The sequence below is a fragment of the Saccostrea cucullata genome, unplaced genomic scaffold (assembly GCF_032062105.1).
Source record: "Saccostrea cucullata isolate Sc308-1 unplaced genomic scaffold, CSIRO_AGI_Scuc_v1 ctg932, whole genome shotgun sequence".
Taxonomy (NCBI): domain Eukaryota; kingdom Metazoa; phylum Mollusca; class Bivalvia; order Ostreida; family Ostreidae; genus Saccostrea; species Saccostrea cuccullata.
The window spans coordinates 107,639-125,974 of NW_026920955.1; the positions used below are offsets into that span (position 1 = coordinate 107,639).

The 18,336-nt window shown below is 32.3% G+C and overlaps 1 protein-coding gene across 3 annotated transcripts; it reads right to left on the minus strand.

Annotated features, from left to right (window-relative positions):
- Positions 1–1,694: 1,694 nt before the first annotated feature.
- On the minus strand, positions 1,695–16,499 carry LOC134258837 (uncharacterized). Of its 3 annotated transcripts, XM_062741426.1 has the most exons (12): positions 16,388–16,499; positions 16,159–16,282; positions 7,929–8,088; positions 7,483–7,812; positions 7,058–7,139; positions 6,896–6,966; positions 6,697–6,783; positions 4,378–4,401; positions 4,146–4,211; positions 3,490–3,702; positions 3,107–3,259; positions 1,695–2,875 (listed from the first exon to the last, which is right to left on the minus strand). In XM_062741426.1, the coding sequence occupies exons 2-12, from the start codon at positions 16,204–16,206 to the stop codon at positions 2,202–2,204; spliced, it is 1,908 nt and encodes a 635-aa protein (XP_062597410.1). In that variant the 5' UTR covers positions 16,207–16,282; positions 16,388–16,499; the 3' UTR covers positions 1,695–2,201. The 3 variants fall into 3 exon arrangements, with proteins under 3 accessions (XP_062597410.1, XP_062597409.1, XP_062597412.1); XM_062741425.1 differs by lacking the exon at positions 16,388–16,499 and having other exon boundaries at positions 16,159–16,381; XM_062741428.1 differs by lacking the exons at positions 4,146–4,211; positions 16,388–16,499 and having other exon boundaries at positions 16,159–16,381.
- Between the last annotated feature and the right edge of the window lie 1,837 nt (positions 16,500–18,336).

Consider the following 18,336-nt stretch of genomic DNA (forward strand, 5'->3'; position numbering starts at 1 on the left):
CTGCATAGGCGTAGAGATTCAGAAGTCTTCACCGAGAAGGGTCAAGAGAAGAAAAGGTAAATATTACATCGACAATTGTAAGAGAAGTTAAAAAGGCTAGGGTTGAAGAAGCACTAGTGAAAGGTATACCAGGGAATGGAGAGATACGAGGTGCACACTCGGCACACCTCGGCCGATTACATCAAATCTTGTATATCAGTTTCATCAGCACCATCATTTGATTCATTCCTCACACTCGCAGCTTTGAATTTACAATAGGAAATATGGTCCAGTGCTGTCGGAGTGGACAAATCATGGTTTAAGATGGAGGCAGTTTTCGAAAAACTGGGTTCTAAAGTTGAGATTGTGGTATCATTGGCTGGTTCAACAAATAATTTTTGTCGTGATCTTTTTGCACCACCACCATTCAAATTTAACTGCTTCATTTTCTCCACAGAACTTTGAATTTGTTCAGCAACTGACTGCTTCAAGGAAGAAGGTGGAGTTTTTGATAACCGCTTCTGTCTTTTATGTAATTTTTCAAAGTCACGAATGTTATCAACACACGCCTCTTTGAAATTAACAGACATCTGGCACTTACTTGCACACGTTTCGCACACATACATTTTGTCCAACAAGGCCTTTTCAAGTACGAGTCCGGTAAAATCTTCTATTGCCCTAACATAATTTTCTTTTGTTGATTTGAACTTTGTTAAACAGTGTAAACGTTTAGATGGAGACTTTTTACACAACAAACAAGCTGGATTAGTTGATGGAATGTACAATGGTTTTACCGGTGTTATGGGCGCCGCCATTTTTGATGTTGCTTAACAGACGTAAACAAAAGTAGTTCCAATGGCGCGATTGGTGATACAGCCGAGGTTTGATGTAGGGTACAGTAGTCAGCCGAGGTGAGCCGAATGACGAGGTGCAGTAATCATGAATATTGAATATGGGTGAGACATCGAGTGAAATTGCATCGTATCATACAGTGTACGTTAACATTTGAACATTTTCACTTCTTCTTTAAAACCGCTGTACCAATTTTGGCATAGAATATTAACGGGTAAATTAAGGGGAACAAAATTATGGATTTCATAATCCATGTCACTTTGCGGCCTTAAGGTTGGGACTAAATGCATACAAAATTAGTGATATCTTTAAAAATAATTTTCTTTACTCTGGGACATGAAGCAGTGAAAACTATTGATATACCAGGTGTATTGTAAACAGCAAAGTGCCTTCTATCGAATTTATGAAGCCCGTGACCCCAAAGTCGGGGGTTCAAGTATGTACTTTTCCCCGATTTTTTTTCTCCCTCTGCATTTATATTTTCAAAAGATAAACTAGGTGCATGTCTATTGGATAAAGGTGCACCTTGCGATATTTGTGGCACCAGGTTGAGAGGTTTTGGGGTATTGCATGAGGGGACTGCTTTTATGATGAAAATGTAATAATTCCTTGGAAATCTTTTTCTCTGATTCTCTCTGTTTTCCTTCATTCATATTTATGTTTGCAAAAGGCAAAATTTTTGAAATTGTTTCAGCGTTACCTGAAAAAAAGCTGAACGTTCTCAAATGGCACAAGTCCCATGAGGAATGGCAACGGTGAAGAAGAAAGAACAAATTATTGCCTTGATAACTCTTTTTTCATAACATGATATAGGAAATAGGTCTGAAATATAAAATCACATACACACTTTTGTGCATTTCTATTTGACTTGGAGCAAACTAATTTTTAGTCGAGATCACTTAAGTATTTCTCTCACTTTTTCTATTCGAAATTAATGATAAGTTACGTGTTTTACTTCAAATCAAACATGTACATCTATCTTACTACAGAACATATCTACTTACGTTCTAATCAATCTTTAGAAAAATACTATATAGTTTAAAAAATATGGACCTATAAATGATTTTTATATTACGAAATGTCAATCGTCAGGGCTGCATTCTTTATCGGACGTACAGAATTCGAATGACCACAGAGTGATACAGACAATATCAGATATTAGAAATGTTTTAAACATGATATGCAATTACAATGAACAAGCCTTCAATATGCAACATATATTTGTCATAAACAGGATATCACAACGTATTTATTTCCAGGACATAAAAGGTGCGTTAGATTTAAGGGACCGACTTAAAATTGCCTTGACCCTCAGAATTTACCCGTCATAAATAAGTACATGTACAGTTATGTATAACAATTTTTTGACATCAATTTAATTCATTAAAAATATCGTTAACAAGGTAAGATAGTTCATGCTGTTTAAATAAAGTCTTCAACGTTTCAACAGCTATTCCAGATTCTATCAATAACTCTGGACGTTTGTTAACTTTTTCGTTGTTTCGAAACTCGTTGTAGTACATTTTTGGGTATCCTTTTAATAGCATGCCGATAATCACTGGCTTTCTGGTTGACTTTGCAATTTGCAATAAAGGCGATCCTGAAGCACCATGGGCAGTACTTTTTGAACAATGAAAGAGGATATGATTTGGTGAAAGTTTGCATTCCTTATACTCTTTTTCAACTTGTGATTTTGTCTTACCATGGGAGGTAAACAATGTAATGGCTTCATCCTTGGTCTCCTTGAGTTTTTCTTGATCACTTATTATGCTGCATGATGGATCAAAAATTAATTCACCACCATTTGGGTGTCCAAGAACATGTAAACGATCCATGGGTAAATTAAAATTAACAAAATTAAGTTTGGCTGGGTACGGCTGACCAGTTTTGTTGGTGAGTTCAAGGATTGCAACATCATGTTGTTTAGAAATAAAAAGTGCATCATAACTGAAAGTAAAAGTATCTCCTCTTTTCTCTCCAACACACCCAAAAGTGATTCGACAGCTGTGTGTCACCATGTCAATCCCAACAGCTTTCAGTTTCTCTAAAACAAAAAGATATAAATGATGTGATTGCATTTTCTCCATAAATCTTTAAAATAAACTGCATCACAAAGTATATATCTGTATACTTTTTTGTTATACATGTTTATAACAAAAAAGTCACAACACCGAAATAAATTCTACCGGTTTCATTTTCTATTCTTCATGAGTTAACCAGTATATATATAAAGTTGTAAACGCAAGTAAGTATTTTATCTAAGACGTAGATATACTTTGTGTGTCAGGATCTAGGGACATCAAAATCTCTGTCAGGCTCCATTTCCCATCCTTCGGCATACATCCCTGGCTTTCTAATATTTCAGAAAGTTTTTTGCATTCGTTATTTCCATTTTTCAATCTTTTATGTACCTCTTTCCAAAATTTTTCTAAAACATATTCATGCATTATTATTATTTACATCTGTATTTCAATAACAAAATATATGCATTTAATGAATAAAATCCAATGTCTATCTTTGGAAAATAAATACACATCAACAACACACACTCACACACACCTTCACCCTCAAACACACACACTCACATAAATCATACAGAGACATAGAAATGCACATGAAACTAAGTCAGAAATTATATAAAGCAGGTACATATCTTACCGAATACATCCTGTACAACGTGGTACGCGGTCATGACATATTTTTCTCCAACCCTAAATCCAGTACCATTTCCTTTTCTTCCTGCCTGTGGCTCTACTGTTATGCAACCAATGCTCTCCTCTATGTTATGCCCATGGATGATATCAATTTCACTGTATGGAAGACTATCAACGATAGGTTTATGCAGATTTTCTCCACCATCCCCTCCATCAACTTTAAAAGTTGCAAATATACTTTAAAATTTGCAACAAAATTAAATTTGTCATAAAGTAAAATAAAACATTTTCTAAAAAAAAAACATTTCTAAGACAACTTTAATGTTTAGAAGGAACTGTACTAATATTGTATTTTATTAATTTTCATTCTAAATTTGAAAATGATCACATGACAAATAAAAAATTGTCAGGTTATCATTTAAATCATCTTCAGATTGAAAATCAATTAAGGACAATATTTTTAATATTCAATGAGGATTCAGGGTTAATGCTTCTCGGTATTTTAAACTGTTTTAAAATACGAAGCATATTTTACTTCACCGCTTCAACCAAAAACCATTGTCAATTCATAAAAGTGAAATATGAAAAAGATATCCAGGGAATAAGACGTAAACATGTGAAATAAATATCCATTACGATATAAAAGTTACATGTACACACCTTCCAAAGATCTAAATGGAATGTCACTTGAGTTGCAATTCGAGTCAAATCTTGAATTTTTATTATCTAAAATATTAAGACCAAAATAAATGAGAGTGTTTTTACGGTTACAAATAATCAATTAAATAAATAGGACCAATTGTTTTTGTCAAATATCCTTAAATCACAGTGATAAATGTTTTGCAATACATGCATGCGTTTGACTTTAGAAGGAAATTTAAAAAATACTCACATTTTCTTCTCCAAAAACAATAAACTGAAAGAAGAAATGTAAAGAAAAGTGATCGGTTAAGACTAAAAAAAATTACAAAGTTTTGTATAACAATATTTCTCAATCGAACTCAATTCTCATATATTAGATATTAATTCCATCATTCAATTATGTTCAAGGTCTAATGTCCGTTTAATAAGAGGGGTATCTTCCAAAGAAATGAAATCCCAACATAGACCAAAACTCATTTCAACAGTGTTTAATTGTCTATAAAATTTGATTCACTTTATTTAAAGGTTTTTTGTCATTATGACATCCGTATTTAAAAATGTCTAAGTGGTTCTTGAAAATTCGAAAATATGAAATATTTACAGAGGGACAGACAGAAGAATGCCTGAAAAGCGATCAGAAAAACTCACCAGAGCTTTCAGCCCAGGTGAGCTTAATTAAGTTAATAACTTAAAATTGCTGAAACCGTTCACGGTAGCTCAGTCGGTATAGCGCTCGCTTCGTGATCGGGAGGTCCTGAGTTCGTATCTCGGCCGCGACAGACCTAGTCGTTAAAATGGGTAGCAACTGTTCCTTCGCCATGCGCTCGGCACTTTGAAGTGAAAGTTGCGGGTCCTTCGGATGAGACCTTAAAAACCGAGGCCCCGTGTCAGCGGCAGGCGTTGGCACGATAAAGATCCCTCACTGCTCAATGGCCCTGAGTGCCGAGTAAAGGTCAAAATTTGAAGCCCTTCTCCGGCATACGATGACGTCTCCATATGAGTGAAAAATTCTCGAGAGGGACGTTAAACAATATACAATCAATCAATAAAATTGCTGAAGATCATTTAGTACGAAATGTTACAGTTCAAACATGCTTTTCTTAACATTTGCTTTCTCTCTCTCTCTCTCGAGTTCTCTCTCTAGGTCATCTCATAGTCGTTATATACATTATAAAACGTTTTTGTGTGAATTTTAATTTAAAACAAAGAGATAACATTTTGTAAAATTGCAGAGAGAAAACCAGATTTCGTTTGAAACCAGAAGTCTCTATCGAGACTGTGGTTCTACTGGTTTATACTTATAACAAAGGAAGCGAAATTAGTAGCAGTTGGGACTTGAAACTTTAAAACAACATTAAATAAAATAATGATCCTTGATTAAGTCAATTTTTGTTGCAATATTGCAGTAAGACTACAACTCTAGGAGTAGCTTTTCATAAAATTTTAAAGAATTTTTAATTTTAGTTACCATGACAACATCATTCATCAAAATAAAAAAAAACAATACACAGAATCATGTATCTTAGTGTAGTCTACCTGTGTGCCAAGTTATATTGAAATCTGACGAAAACTATAGAAAGAGTAGCATTTTGAAAGTATTTCAAAGAAATTTCTATTTTTAGTAACCATGGCAACACCGTTAATTGAAATCAGAAATAGAATAGATATATAGAATTATGTATCTTAATGTAGTCTACCTGTGTGTCAAGTTATATCGAAATCAGAATAAAACTGTACAAGGAGAAGCATTTTGAATGCATTTCACGGAAATTTCTATTTATAGTAACTACTGCAACACTCTTCATCGAAATAAGAAACCGATGCAAGAATTATATATCTTAGTAAAGTCTAGCTGTGTGCCAAGGTATATTGAAACCAGACCAAAACTGTAGGAGAAGTAGCATTTTGAAAGCATTTCACAGAAATTTCTATTTTTAGTAACCATGGCAACATCGTTCATCGAAATCGAAAACCGATGCAGAATTATGTATCTTAGGATAGTCTTCTTGTATGCCAAGTAATATTGAAATCAGACTAAAACTGTGGGAGGAGTAGCATTTAGAAAAATTGTTTACAGATAGGCAGACGGACGGACGACGGACGCATTACTATCGCACAAGCTCTTCTGGTCTCTGACCAGTAGAGCTAAAAAATCCAGAAAAGTCCCAATTGTGCGAATTGCGATTCTTTTTGTCGTTCTAAAATCAGTAACGACGATAGAGCGACAATGCGTCCAGGAAGCGCACTGGTTGGTAAGGTTTTACAATCAATTCAAAAGATAATGTATTATGATAATAATCAGCAGTCTTCAATTGCAAATGAATTGAGTTATGTGCATGCATTTGTTTTCTATTGAAAATAAATTCGTAGTGAAGCAAGTAATAATTTTCCAATAACATACCCTACTTTTTTTTATTCATTTTTATTACAATAAATCAACATGACTTTAACAGTTTAAGCAATTTAAACATAAGTTTGAAACTCTCGGCTCGCTATGATAAATATTTTGTGCAATGTTAACTAAGGAAAACAATTATTTCCAATGTAGAGATGGTAAATAAACACTTACGTCCCAAGAATATAAAAATCATTAATGCAATGGTGGTGGTAACAGCAATAGCTACAATTGAAGCTGTCTTGTCATCACCCTCTTGATCTGAAAATGAAAACGTGTTATACGTAAAAAATACCGTTTTTAGTTTATGAGAGCTTGCTGAATTTCGCCGATGAAGCGTTACTTTGCAGGTCATTATTTAGCCAAGAATTACCTATCATTGCGGGTTCCTCAATCTTTTTATCGATGGTCAAAATCTGTCTCGGTGATTCTGTAGTTGAACTTCTAAATAAAAGAACGTGTTTAAAAATGAATTCATATTTTTTACAATTGATTTAGGGAAGTCATTTTTTAAAACTTTGCCAATGTTACTTACGGAATTGATCGCCCTGGCACGCAGTTAAAGTCATAATGTGATCTATAGTACCCAGATGGACAAACGGGTACACACTGATAAACTACAAAAAAATCAACCAAATATAACTTACATTATTGTTATATTGCCTAACTCATTTCACAAACCCTATGGAGCACCAGCATAATTATCAACACTAATAATATCATAATGATATTAATAATTTTTATTATCGTTAAAGTGATTTAATATCTTAGTTTATAAATTAGAAACAGAACGCTACATTTACTATAATCTGATTAATTAGTTTTTTTTTCGCATTTTGATCACTTTATCATAAGTCTTTTACATTTTTTTTTCATTTTAATGAAAATTAAGCAGACACATATAATAAAATTAATCAAAGAAACTTAATCTATAATTATATTTTAGTTGTTCATCCTTGCCTTTGTTGAGTTCTTTTCCCTTTCCACATGGGATCATAACACATCCTCTTTCATTAGATGTTGGCAGGTAGCATGACTTCTGGTGCGGGTTGTTTAGTAAATATTCAAGAGCCCCGTACCCTTTCCTAAAATCGCACCGACACATTCGGTCACTGACGTCACTTCCGTCATCACACGCCTCCTCGCCGTCATCATTACATTCATCTTTTTCGTACATACACGTCACTGATTTGAATTGATTTGACATTAGTTCATTTGGCTGGTAGAGTGTGGGTGGACATCGCCTTTCTATTATTTCTGTTTCTCCTATCAGAAAAACTGGATAATGACCTGAAACGGTATCATGTCATCAAATCATAATGTATCGTGTAGATCTCTTTTATTTACATATAAGATTAATATGGTTTTATGAAAGATATTTCCCTGTAAAATGACAAAGACTCTACCACTTCTGATGGATTTTGGTTTAACACATTTTTCTTTAATTTCTCCTGCTTGGGTTTCCAGACAGTGGTACCACGATGGGTCTTCACAGAGAAATTGAGCACGAGCATCCCAAAGCTGAATATGTGGACAAGGTTCTTTGGTCCATACAAAAGCAAGTGTCTGTAAGAGCAAGAAGACAATTTTCTGAGGGATAAATTTTGAACTGGATCTGTCTTAACAGGAGTAATACTCTCTACAAAAAAGAACGCCACCAAAAGTGAATACTTATCTATTTATAAAGAATTAAGAAATATTTAAAACCTAAACAAACACCTACAGGTATAAACTTTTCCACTAAAATGCGCAGTCCTTTCTAATACCCCATTCATACGACGAAAGGACAAGATAGGGTAAGACCAGTAATTGGTCCCTGTAGTAGTAGTAGTAGTATTTATTTGGCATCATGTCATCATACATAAAACAAATACACAAAGTTAAACATGATCTTATAAAAGACGAAAGTTGATAATCAAGATTTTATAAATAAATAATTAAAGTAATAATATTTTTAGAAATAAAATTCAAGATGACTTGATGGATACCAGGATAACCCATTAAAGCTCGAGAGCTTATTTCCAATGGGGTCCTGATTTTGGGTGTCTTTCAGAATGATCCAACAGTTTATCCATAAAAACCTGTTGTCATCCCTGCCACAAAATGAGTATTGGTTCTAAGACTTAGAATATACAGAGATCACAGAGAGGTCCGAAAATAGGTCAATTTTCGATTTTTCTCATTTCGATACAAATTTTCATCGATTTTACAGCACATTTCCTTTCAACATAGAGCACAAGCTTGCCTATCTATCTAATTTATATATTTTATACACTAGTATCAGATGCAGTTTATGTGTAAAAATCTCAGATAGGCAAGCTTGTGCTCTATGTTTTCCGAAGAGAACAGTATCTCAAATATGATGAAATTCCACCAGAATTGAGGAAATTCTGGAAAATGTCCTACTTCCGTGCCCTCTAGTGGCTTCCATGCAAGCTTTGAATCTAAATTAGTGCTTGTTTTAAAGTAAGCATCATTTTAATTTCTCAACTACAAAGTATCACAATTTTACCGATGTTCTGATTTTTACATCAAACAAGGGGCCAGATTCGTCCGTTACCCCATCTTGTCCTTTGCTTATGTGTGCAAATACACATATGAGTAAATCTACACACGTAAGTAAAAGTTAATTTGCTATGCGTTCAGACGAGATCTATGTACTGTTAGTAAATCCTCATATCATTATATAAAATAAGGAGATGGACAGATTCAGCATTGTGAACTTTTATTTTAAAAGGGGGGTAATTTCTTCTGATTTTGGTATAAGACTAACTTTTGAATGTTCCTCAAAGAAACAAGGGCAAAAATCCGATCCACTGATTTATTGGTACAAAAAACGAACTTATTGAATTTTAGGACAAAGAGTGGTATAAGAATTTTCACATGAAGAGGGAAAATTTATTAAAGCATTGTTTAAAGTTGAAAATATTTTGGTCCTGGTGCTAAAGACTGTAGAAGAGCCGTTGAATGTAAAGAAAAAGGTGGCTGTTGCCATCTAGTGGTTGGCGTCATCAGCAGAAATAAGACGATTGGAATCTTTTTGGTGTTGGGAAATCTACAGTACATCACGTCTAAGAGTCCATAATGAAAACTTTGTTTGAATATTTTTGTATTTTCCAGGAGAAAGAAAAAGGGTGAAGAAACTGATCAATTTCAAAAATCTTGAAACAATACAAATAAGTGAATAGGATAAACACAAACCCCTGGATATTCATGGTGGGATTTCTAACGAGCACCAACAGGTGCCAATAAGGATACTTACGAATGTTTATTTTAAACGAGGTTGTTGAAATTCCTGTAACATCAACTTATATGTCAGTAGCTTGCCTTGGTTGAAAAAAAGAGAAAGATGGAAGGAAGTCATATAAAGATTATCTGTAATTTTGTCAGTGCGATTGATGGAATGTGCATGTATATTCCTATTGAATAGGAAGTGGAGTACTAATTGATCCTACAGGACACATGTTTGCGACCACATTTATATCTATAGAAACAAATATGGAATGCCAGAGAGGGTGCAAGATGCCCACATTTTTGAAAATTTATCTCAGAAGAGAAAATGGCTTCTTGTTTTCAAAGTTGAAAATGCCATTTGTAGAAAGTGCAATGCTTGTACAATCCAGCGAATTCTTTAACAACTTGACTTTTGTAGCCATGCACCAACAGATCTACCATTAAAAAATTCATTTTACTTTCAAATATCCTAGAGGTAGAGCAAGGATAACCAAAAAATCCGCTTTAATGCCCTCGTAAGTTTCGGGGGTATATAGTTTTTTGTCGTTTCCATCCGTCCGTCCGTCTGTCTGTCTAGCTGTCTGTCTGTCTGTTTGTCCGCAAAAATTAAACCTTGCAAGTAACTTTTGATGTAGTGGAGCTATGACTTTCATATTTCACACGTGTATTCCTTGTGACAAGACCTTTCTTTGGGTACCATCAAATTTGACCTTTTGACCTTGACCTTGGAGTTTTACCCACTTTTACACAAAAATTCCAAACTTTTACTTTGGCCATATCTTTTGAACAGTAGATGCCAGGACTTTTATACTTCATATATGTATTCTGTGTGGAAAAAACCTTTCACTGAGTACCAACAACTTTGACCTTTTGATTTTGGCCTTGGAGATTTCTTAGACCTTGGAGATTTCTGTACTTGTGAAAAAACAGTTAAGGGAAATGATGAATAAGAAGCTGGTATCCATTTTATTTATTAAGTAAATGGAAAAAAGACATTGACCTCTAACAAATACAAAGAATACATTAGGAAAAAAATACAATTTACATATAGTTTCATAAACATTGACAATAAGTTACCGTTTATTCAGCATATATATTTAAGGAATAAAAATGTTCTGTAGCAAAATGAACTTTGAACTTACAGACAAAATATAAGAATTTACTCAGACAACTTTAACTGCAAAAATACGATAAAGTATAAACTTCGCAATTAAAATAATATGTTATACCCCAGTCTTTAAAAGTAAAGTAACAAATATTTAAATATGAAAGTTACATACCACAAGATGCATCGGATATCAGCTGGATATAATTTCTTCTTTAAAATGTAATACTGCCCAATTTTGATTAGTTTGAACGGTTACTTATACCCAAGGTAAATTAAAACTATTACTTTAAATGAAACGAAAAATAGAATGATCCCAAAACGAATAAACACATAAGAGATAAATTATTATTATAAAGAGTTATAAAGAGCTAAAGTCACAATGTGCCAAAATATGCCCTGTCACCAACATAAATGAAATTTTATTCTGTGATAGTTTAGACTTTGTGGGTTATAACACAATTTATTTTTAATGATATCTTTTCCAGTTTTTTTTTCATAGTAGTTTGAAATCTAGTGAAATCTACATGTACAACGTCATGACTTTTGACGTTATTATATATACGCCTGTATATTGTAACGGTATGACGTTAACATTATTCAAATGAAGGTACTATATTTACATTATGGGGGGGGGGTGCGCTAAAATAAACTCTACCTAAGAATTTATTAATTAATTATTAAATGAATCTAAATGTCTTTAGTTGCATTGCAAAGAGCAGATTGAGAGCTTTCCATTGGTATATTATATTATATATATAGTACCTGCATCTTTGAAAAAAAACAACAAAATAGAGTCTCAAATTCATGATTTTTTAAGCATTATGCTGTTGCACTTGATTTTTTATAAAAAAAAAAATGGTTAATAAAAATTATTTTGAATAAAACATTCCAAAACAGGTATAGTTTGTTGTACAGAAATCATTCTGGTTAAGTTTATTTTTTACAGAAATAAAAAAGGATAAAAATTGTGGAAATTATAACTAAATTTGTGCAGATATACCTTTGTTATAGAATTTAAGATTTATCAATGTTTGAATAAATTCATAATTTCTAGCAGGAAAGAGCAAATATAATGCGTTTAAAAATTTATTTTACTTAAGAAAAAAGTACTTTTAGAAAAATATAGTGGTATTATGGTAAATTGTGTGCACCTTTTGTAATTTCGTTTCCATATTGATGTAAAATTTTGTATAGTCTGTAGCCCCATATTTCATTATATATTGTTTTCAACAGAAGAATGTATAATTTAAAATGCTCTTGTTTAATATTTGCACAGTCACTAGTAAAGAATAAAAACAGTAATGAATAGCTTTTACAACAACACCAAAAGAAGTTATAGAAGAATGATTGTTGTCCGCAGCCCTGTATAGTCCGTAGCCCCAATACTACAACTATCAGAAAAAGTCATATACATTATTGATACAATAACTACAATATAATAATATGTTTATTCAAAAAAATACAATGTTTTTAAATACATAATCGACTGTATTTAAAAATGTAATGTTTGAATACTGTAAATCACTTTTTATTCGCGAGAACTTTATTTTCGCGTAATTACGCGAGACAGTGTGCTCGCGAAAATTTAATTCTCGCATATAATAGTATTCCTCAGGATTATATAGAGCAATAACCAAAATTCGTGAAAATTTTGTCTCGCTAATCAAAAGTCAATGACTATCTCGCGAAAATAAGATGTCGCGAAAATTTAGTGATCTACAGTATTAACATTTTTTTAACTAAAGGCTTGCTTCTGTAGTCTGTCCTGTTCTGTTTGTGGTCACAACATATTTCTAAATATATATGATAAAGTTTTCCTTCTTATGCTACGTACTATCACTCCATTTAGAATAATTAGCATTTGAACTTTTTAAAAAGAATATTTGACTACACAAATCCTACTTACAAAAGGGCTCTAAACTCTTCAAATAAATTTAGAAAATTTACAGACCAAATAACCGTACTTCTTTATCAGAACGAGGTTTTTTTCTGGCTGCATCACTGCAAAATGTGGTTCAATGGTTTATTAGTTTTCACCAACCAGTGGGATTTGATCCCATAACATAAGGATCAACTCGTTACTTTGCGATTTAGTACAAAGTGAGACCTTCACACTAAGTAATTGCACCACTCAATCTACTTGTCACTGAATAGTTAATTTGAAATAAAAAAGCATTGATTCTTTATGGATAAATATTGTAATATTATGGTTTTTTACCTCAAATGGTCAATCTTGTTTTGTAATTTTTTTTTTATATAAATTATACTCTATGGTCATGATCATAAATTCTATACTGAAACACCTTTTGAATGACCATCTTGAGCTATATGCATAACATTTACAATAAAATAAAAAAAAAGTATGAAGCAATATAGTCCGTAACCCCCTCCCTCCAAAAAAATCAAGCCTTGACTTAATTAGGGCTCATGTTGCTTTCTTATGTATAGTTTGTACACCAATAATACTTTAATTATTAGTTGAACTGGAATTTCATTTGGCATTGATCAAGGAAGTAAACAGTACATTAGACAATTTATCTTTAACCATGACATCTTAAATACTCAGTCAAAGTGCTGTGAACTGTTGTAGAAAACCAAAATAATAATAAAAAATTGCCCAAGAATTAATTATACTATTGTATTTTCTTTAAGATGATTTTCCACAATAGAGCTGTTTAACGGTGTAGTCCGTAGCCCCAATGCTCTCATGAAATTCATCCTTCGTAGATGCTAAATTAAAGTTCATTCTTGGTCTTTAGATGGTTTTAGACATTTTGTTATCAAAACACCTATTACATGTAGTTGTGACATGTATTATTTTTTCTGACAATTCATATTTTACTCGTATTGGGAATTTATATTAAGTTTTAGTTTATTTTGTTAAATTTCACAGGATTTTTGTATAAATTGATTTTTAATTATTCAAGTGATAGGATCTTTGAAACACATGCTAACTCCAAGATGATAATTTTAAAAAATATTTACCGAAACAAGCAACTATTTTTTCTATGGTCACTCTTAAAATGAAAAATACGCTATGTATAGTCCGTAGTCCCGGGTCTCAAAATAGTCAATAAAAAATCCCTGACAAAGTTTTTCTTTGAGTTTTATCAAATAAGTTTGAAAGTCTCATTCCCATATAAAATTTCTTTAGAAAAAAATGAAAGTTATTCAATTTATTTTTTCTTCAATGTCCAAATATTAAATGTAGAAAGACTCTCAAAGATTAACAGATTAACCCGTGTCCTTTACATACTGTAACTTTTTTAATGGCACTGACTTACTATAGTGTGTGATTTTTTTTTTGCTCAGACAATATTTTTTGAAGAGTTTGTATTTGAATCATAAATTTTTGTTCAGTTGAATGTGATAAAAACAAATATCATGCTTGAATATGTATAGTCCGTAGGCCATTTGGGTCTCTGTTATAGTAAGAGTGAAATCTTTTAAACCGCTTGACAGAAATTTCAGACAATCTGCGAAAGGGATGTAGTGTTACATAGAACATACTTGAAATAATATTCGTTTGACTTATTTTTTTGGTTAATCTGCAACCTACATGGGCACCTGATCTCGAACAAGCCGAGGACTGTTAAGAAGTTTTGAATCATGAGATAAATAGCTAGCTAGTTTATGCTTTGATTAAAAAGTGTCTAAATACTGTAATATACACTACCACACTTGGCCATAACTTTTGAAAGGTAAGGGCTAAGGCTTTCATACTTCACATATTTAATCCCTGTGCTTCATTGGATTCCAAGAACTTTGACCCTTTGATCTTAACCTTGGAATTAGACCTACTTTTCAAATACAACCTTGAACATAATTTTGGAAGGGTTAGAACAAGGGCTTTCATACTTCTTAACTCTTGTGACAATACCTTTCATTTGATATCAAGAACCTTGACCCTTTGACCTTGACCTTGGTTTTGACCCATTTTCAAACTTTTACGTAACTTTTAATCGGTAGATACTAGGAATTTCTTATTTCAAATATCAATTCTTTGTGGCAAGACCTTTCATTTGAAACCAACAATTTTGACTTTTTGACCTTGGACATTTCCGTACTTTCGAAAAAACTTTAACTTTGGCTATAACTTTTGAACGGTAAGGGCTAGGGTTTTCATACCTCACATACGTAATCTTTGTGAGAAGACCTTTCATTGGATATCACAACTTTGACCCTTTGACCTTGGATTTTGACTGACTCTTTACAAACTTTAACCTTGACCATAACCTTTTTAACATTAAGGGTTAGAGCTTTCATACTTCACATATGTAATCCTTGTGACAAGACCTTTCATTGGATATCAACAACTTTGACCCTTTGACCTTGGAGTTTGACCTACTTTTTACAAACTTTAAACTTGGCCATAACCTTCGAACAATAAGGGCAAGCACTTTCATCCTTCCCACATATAATCTTTGAGACAGGCCTTTCTTTAGAAGCAACAACCTTGACCCTTAGTTTGTCCTCCCTTCAAAAACGTTAACCTTGGTCATAACATTTGAACAGGTGGTGCTAGGGTTTTATATTTCACATCTGTATTTCTTATGAAAAGGCTTTACTTAAGGTACCAACATAATTTGATCTGCATTTGAGATAGCTTAACCTTCGCTATGTTGCCATACGGGGGCATCAGTGTTTCACAAACACATCTTGTTGAGCTTTGATTTCTAGCCACCATATTTACTGACTTGCATACACAACCGACACAAGCCTTAAAATGGAGATTTATGCAATAAACAGAACAAAATACACACATAAGTAAATATGCTGTGTGTTCATACGACAATTGCACATGTTAGTATATTTACATATGTGTAAAATATACTGAGGTGTGTAAATCATGTCGTATGAATGGGGTATTATAAGATTAATACTCCATGTTTATATTTTCTAAGGATTTTTGTTTTCCACCTTTGACAGAACAGTCTATAGGTAAGTCATATTGAAAACAGCCCAAAATAGTTATATAAGACTTCCTTTTCAAAATTGTAGTTGAAACAATCAAGTAAAATAATGAGCAGATTAACAGAAGAGCATGCTTGACAAAGAGACGGTTACCATTACACACCTTAAAACATTTGACAGTTCGTCCACAATAATTTGATCACAGCACAAAATCCCAATTTCAATTATTTACAGAAAAGAGGTTTTTTGCATGTTACTTAACAGTCGTTTATGAGAGTTCAAAATATGTCACGATATTGTGAAACTTTCAAATTGATTTTATGCGATGAATGAAAAACCTATAAGTTATACTCCAGAGGAAAGTTTTAGAAATAACTTACCGTAATAAGGAATATAACCTGGATAGAATCAAATATTTTTTCACCCATTTTCAATTTGATCCATGGTTGTCCTTTCCTATAAAATTACGTCATTTCAAAGCACCCAAAAATAGATGTAGAAAGCCTATCTAATAATTTAAAAATAACAAACACTTTAGTGACTTTATAGAAATTAAAAATATACAATGATTTTGAAATGAATTATATATCATTATGAAAACAACCATACTATATCAGCTGATCATTGAAACGAAAATAGTCACAATAAGTCGGAAAATCCAAATGTACGCTTCATAAATTAAAGTTTCGTAAACATTACCGATATCAATTACAGGTCATCTACCATTATATTTAGACAGTGACAAACCTAGATTACCCTTTATAGCTAGATTTAAATACACGTACCTACTGAAAACACTTGAAAGAAAAAATTAAAGGAAACCAAAGTTAAAAACCCTTTAAATGGATTTATTAATACACTTTTCATTCGACTGTATTTCGTCAACCTAGTAAAGCCGAAGGCTGTCTGTCTGTCCGTCTGTCTGTAAACTTTCTGTCTGTACACCAACATTTTCTGGTGTTAAAAACTTTAAAAGCAATAAAATCATTTGAAAGTAATATTAATTTTCTGAATTTAAACAGAGTGGTTAAAATTATATTATTTATTCGTCAAGTAAAAAGTGGGTTGTGATATAAATTTTTGGATATTACTGAAATAGTGCTAATTTTAAACTTAAATTTGGCTATTTTTTAGCTCACCTGAACTCAAATTCTAATCAGTGAAACCAGAATAAAAATCTTAATAACATGTCAAATTTTCATATAAACAACATTAAAAACAGACGACTGGTATCATGATTTTCAAAGTGTTGTCGGAATCGAGTTTGAGGAAAATGACGTCGTCGAACCCGTACCCGGCGCACGAAAGTGTAATAAATTGTTTTTTTTTTAATGGTTTACATACATCAGAGACGGGAAAGAAGAGTAAAAAAGTGGCATTACACATTAGATTCAAACTGTTAAGATTCATAGCTTGAATTAGATTCAAGCTGTTTTTAGATGCTATGAGATTCAATGAAAGTTTATACTCTGTATCAAAAATAGTTACCGCATATAAAAAATAGAGGATTGTTTGTTAAAAAAAGACATTGGGGAACGTTCTAGCCCACGAACGACTCAAACAATGGGTATTCTCTGCTGCCTACAAATCTAAGGTGAACTGTATGCTAAATTACGACTGAAATTTGTATCTGCTGAAAAAAACCGGACAGTAGTGAATTTAAATGTCACTTAATTATCACTTGTTTTTCACTTTAAAAAATATTGAATGTAAACAGACGTTTGTGAAGCAGAAAAAAGATCACGACGTTAGAAGAGACGTAAATAACGCTTGCTTTCGTGCGCCGATGTACACATACACGCTTTCTTTATTTCTTCATAATTTTCTCATTAAATGTGATATCATTATGAAAATTGAAATGCATGATCATACAATGTTATTTTTTGTTATGACATGAAAAGAAATTTATTTTAGCAAAGAGAAACTAAACTGTTTCCCCTGTCTACGACTTTTTGGGACAACCCTCGTATTTTTACAGATGTAGTTTAAAACCAAACTAAGTCGAGAAATTTTATTTCTATTCACATTTCACTGAAGGATATGTTTCAAGAATGAAGTGACTATAAATTTGATCATCTATTCAGTGTGATAAATTTTTTCTACAAATAATATACAGAGTCGTGAATAAATATTTCAAAAGTAAAACAAAGTATTATACAATGAAATAAATAATCAAAGCATAGAATTAAAGATACAAATCTTTTACATGTATTAAGGAATCTAAAAAATGGACTCAGTCCAGAATTGAATTATACATGTAATATTGCAGTAGTATGCATGCGCATCTCTTGATGCATTATTAATGCAATCTCGGTCTACATTGAAATTATAGTTACTTGGATATGAATCTGTCTTAAAAAAATGAAACCGGTCATTCATTCAGAAATTACAGATTAAAATTAAAATTAGAGTTGGGTATTGCAAGTGAAAACTATATTGCGATATATTGCAATATTTTACGTTGAATATTGCAATATATTGCGATATATTGTAGATAAAATTATCATTAATAAATATGTGCAGAAAGTTTAAAATGCTGTCAAGTTCAAAGACTATTT

Bases quoted from the DNA above. Each gene is read 5' to 3' on its own strand.
- LOC134258837 (XM_062741426.1), bottom strand. From the start codon at position 16,206: ATGGGTGAAAAAATATTTGATTCTATCCAGGTTATATTCCTTATTACG. The intron at 6,967-7,057 runs GTAAGTAACATT...TCTTTTATTTAG, and splicing joins GTGCCAGGGCGATCAATTCC to AAGTTCAACTACAGAATCAC. The intron at 4,402-6,696 runs GTAAGTGTTTAT...TTCTTCTTTCAG, and splicing joins GATTTTTATATTCTTGGGAC to TTTATTGTTTTTGGAGAAGA.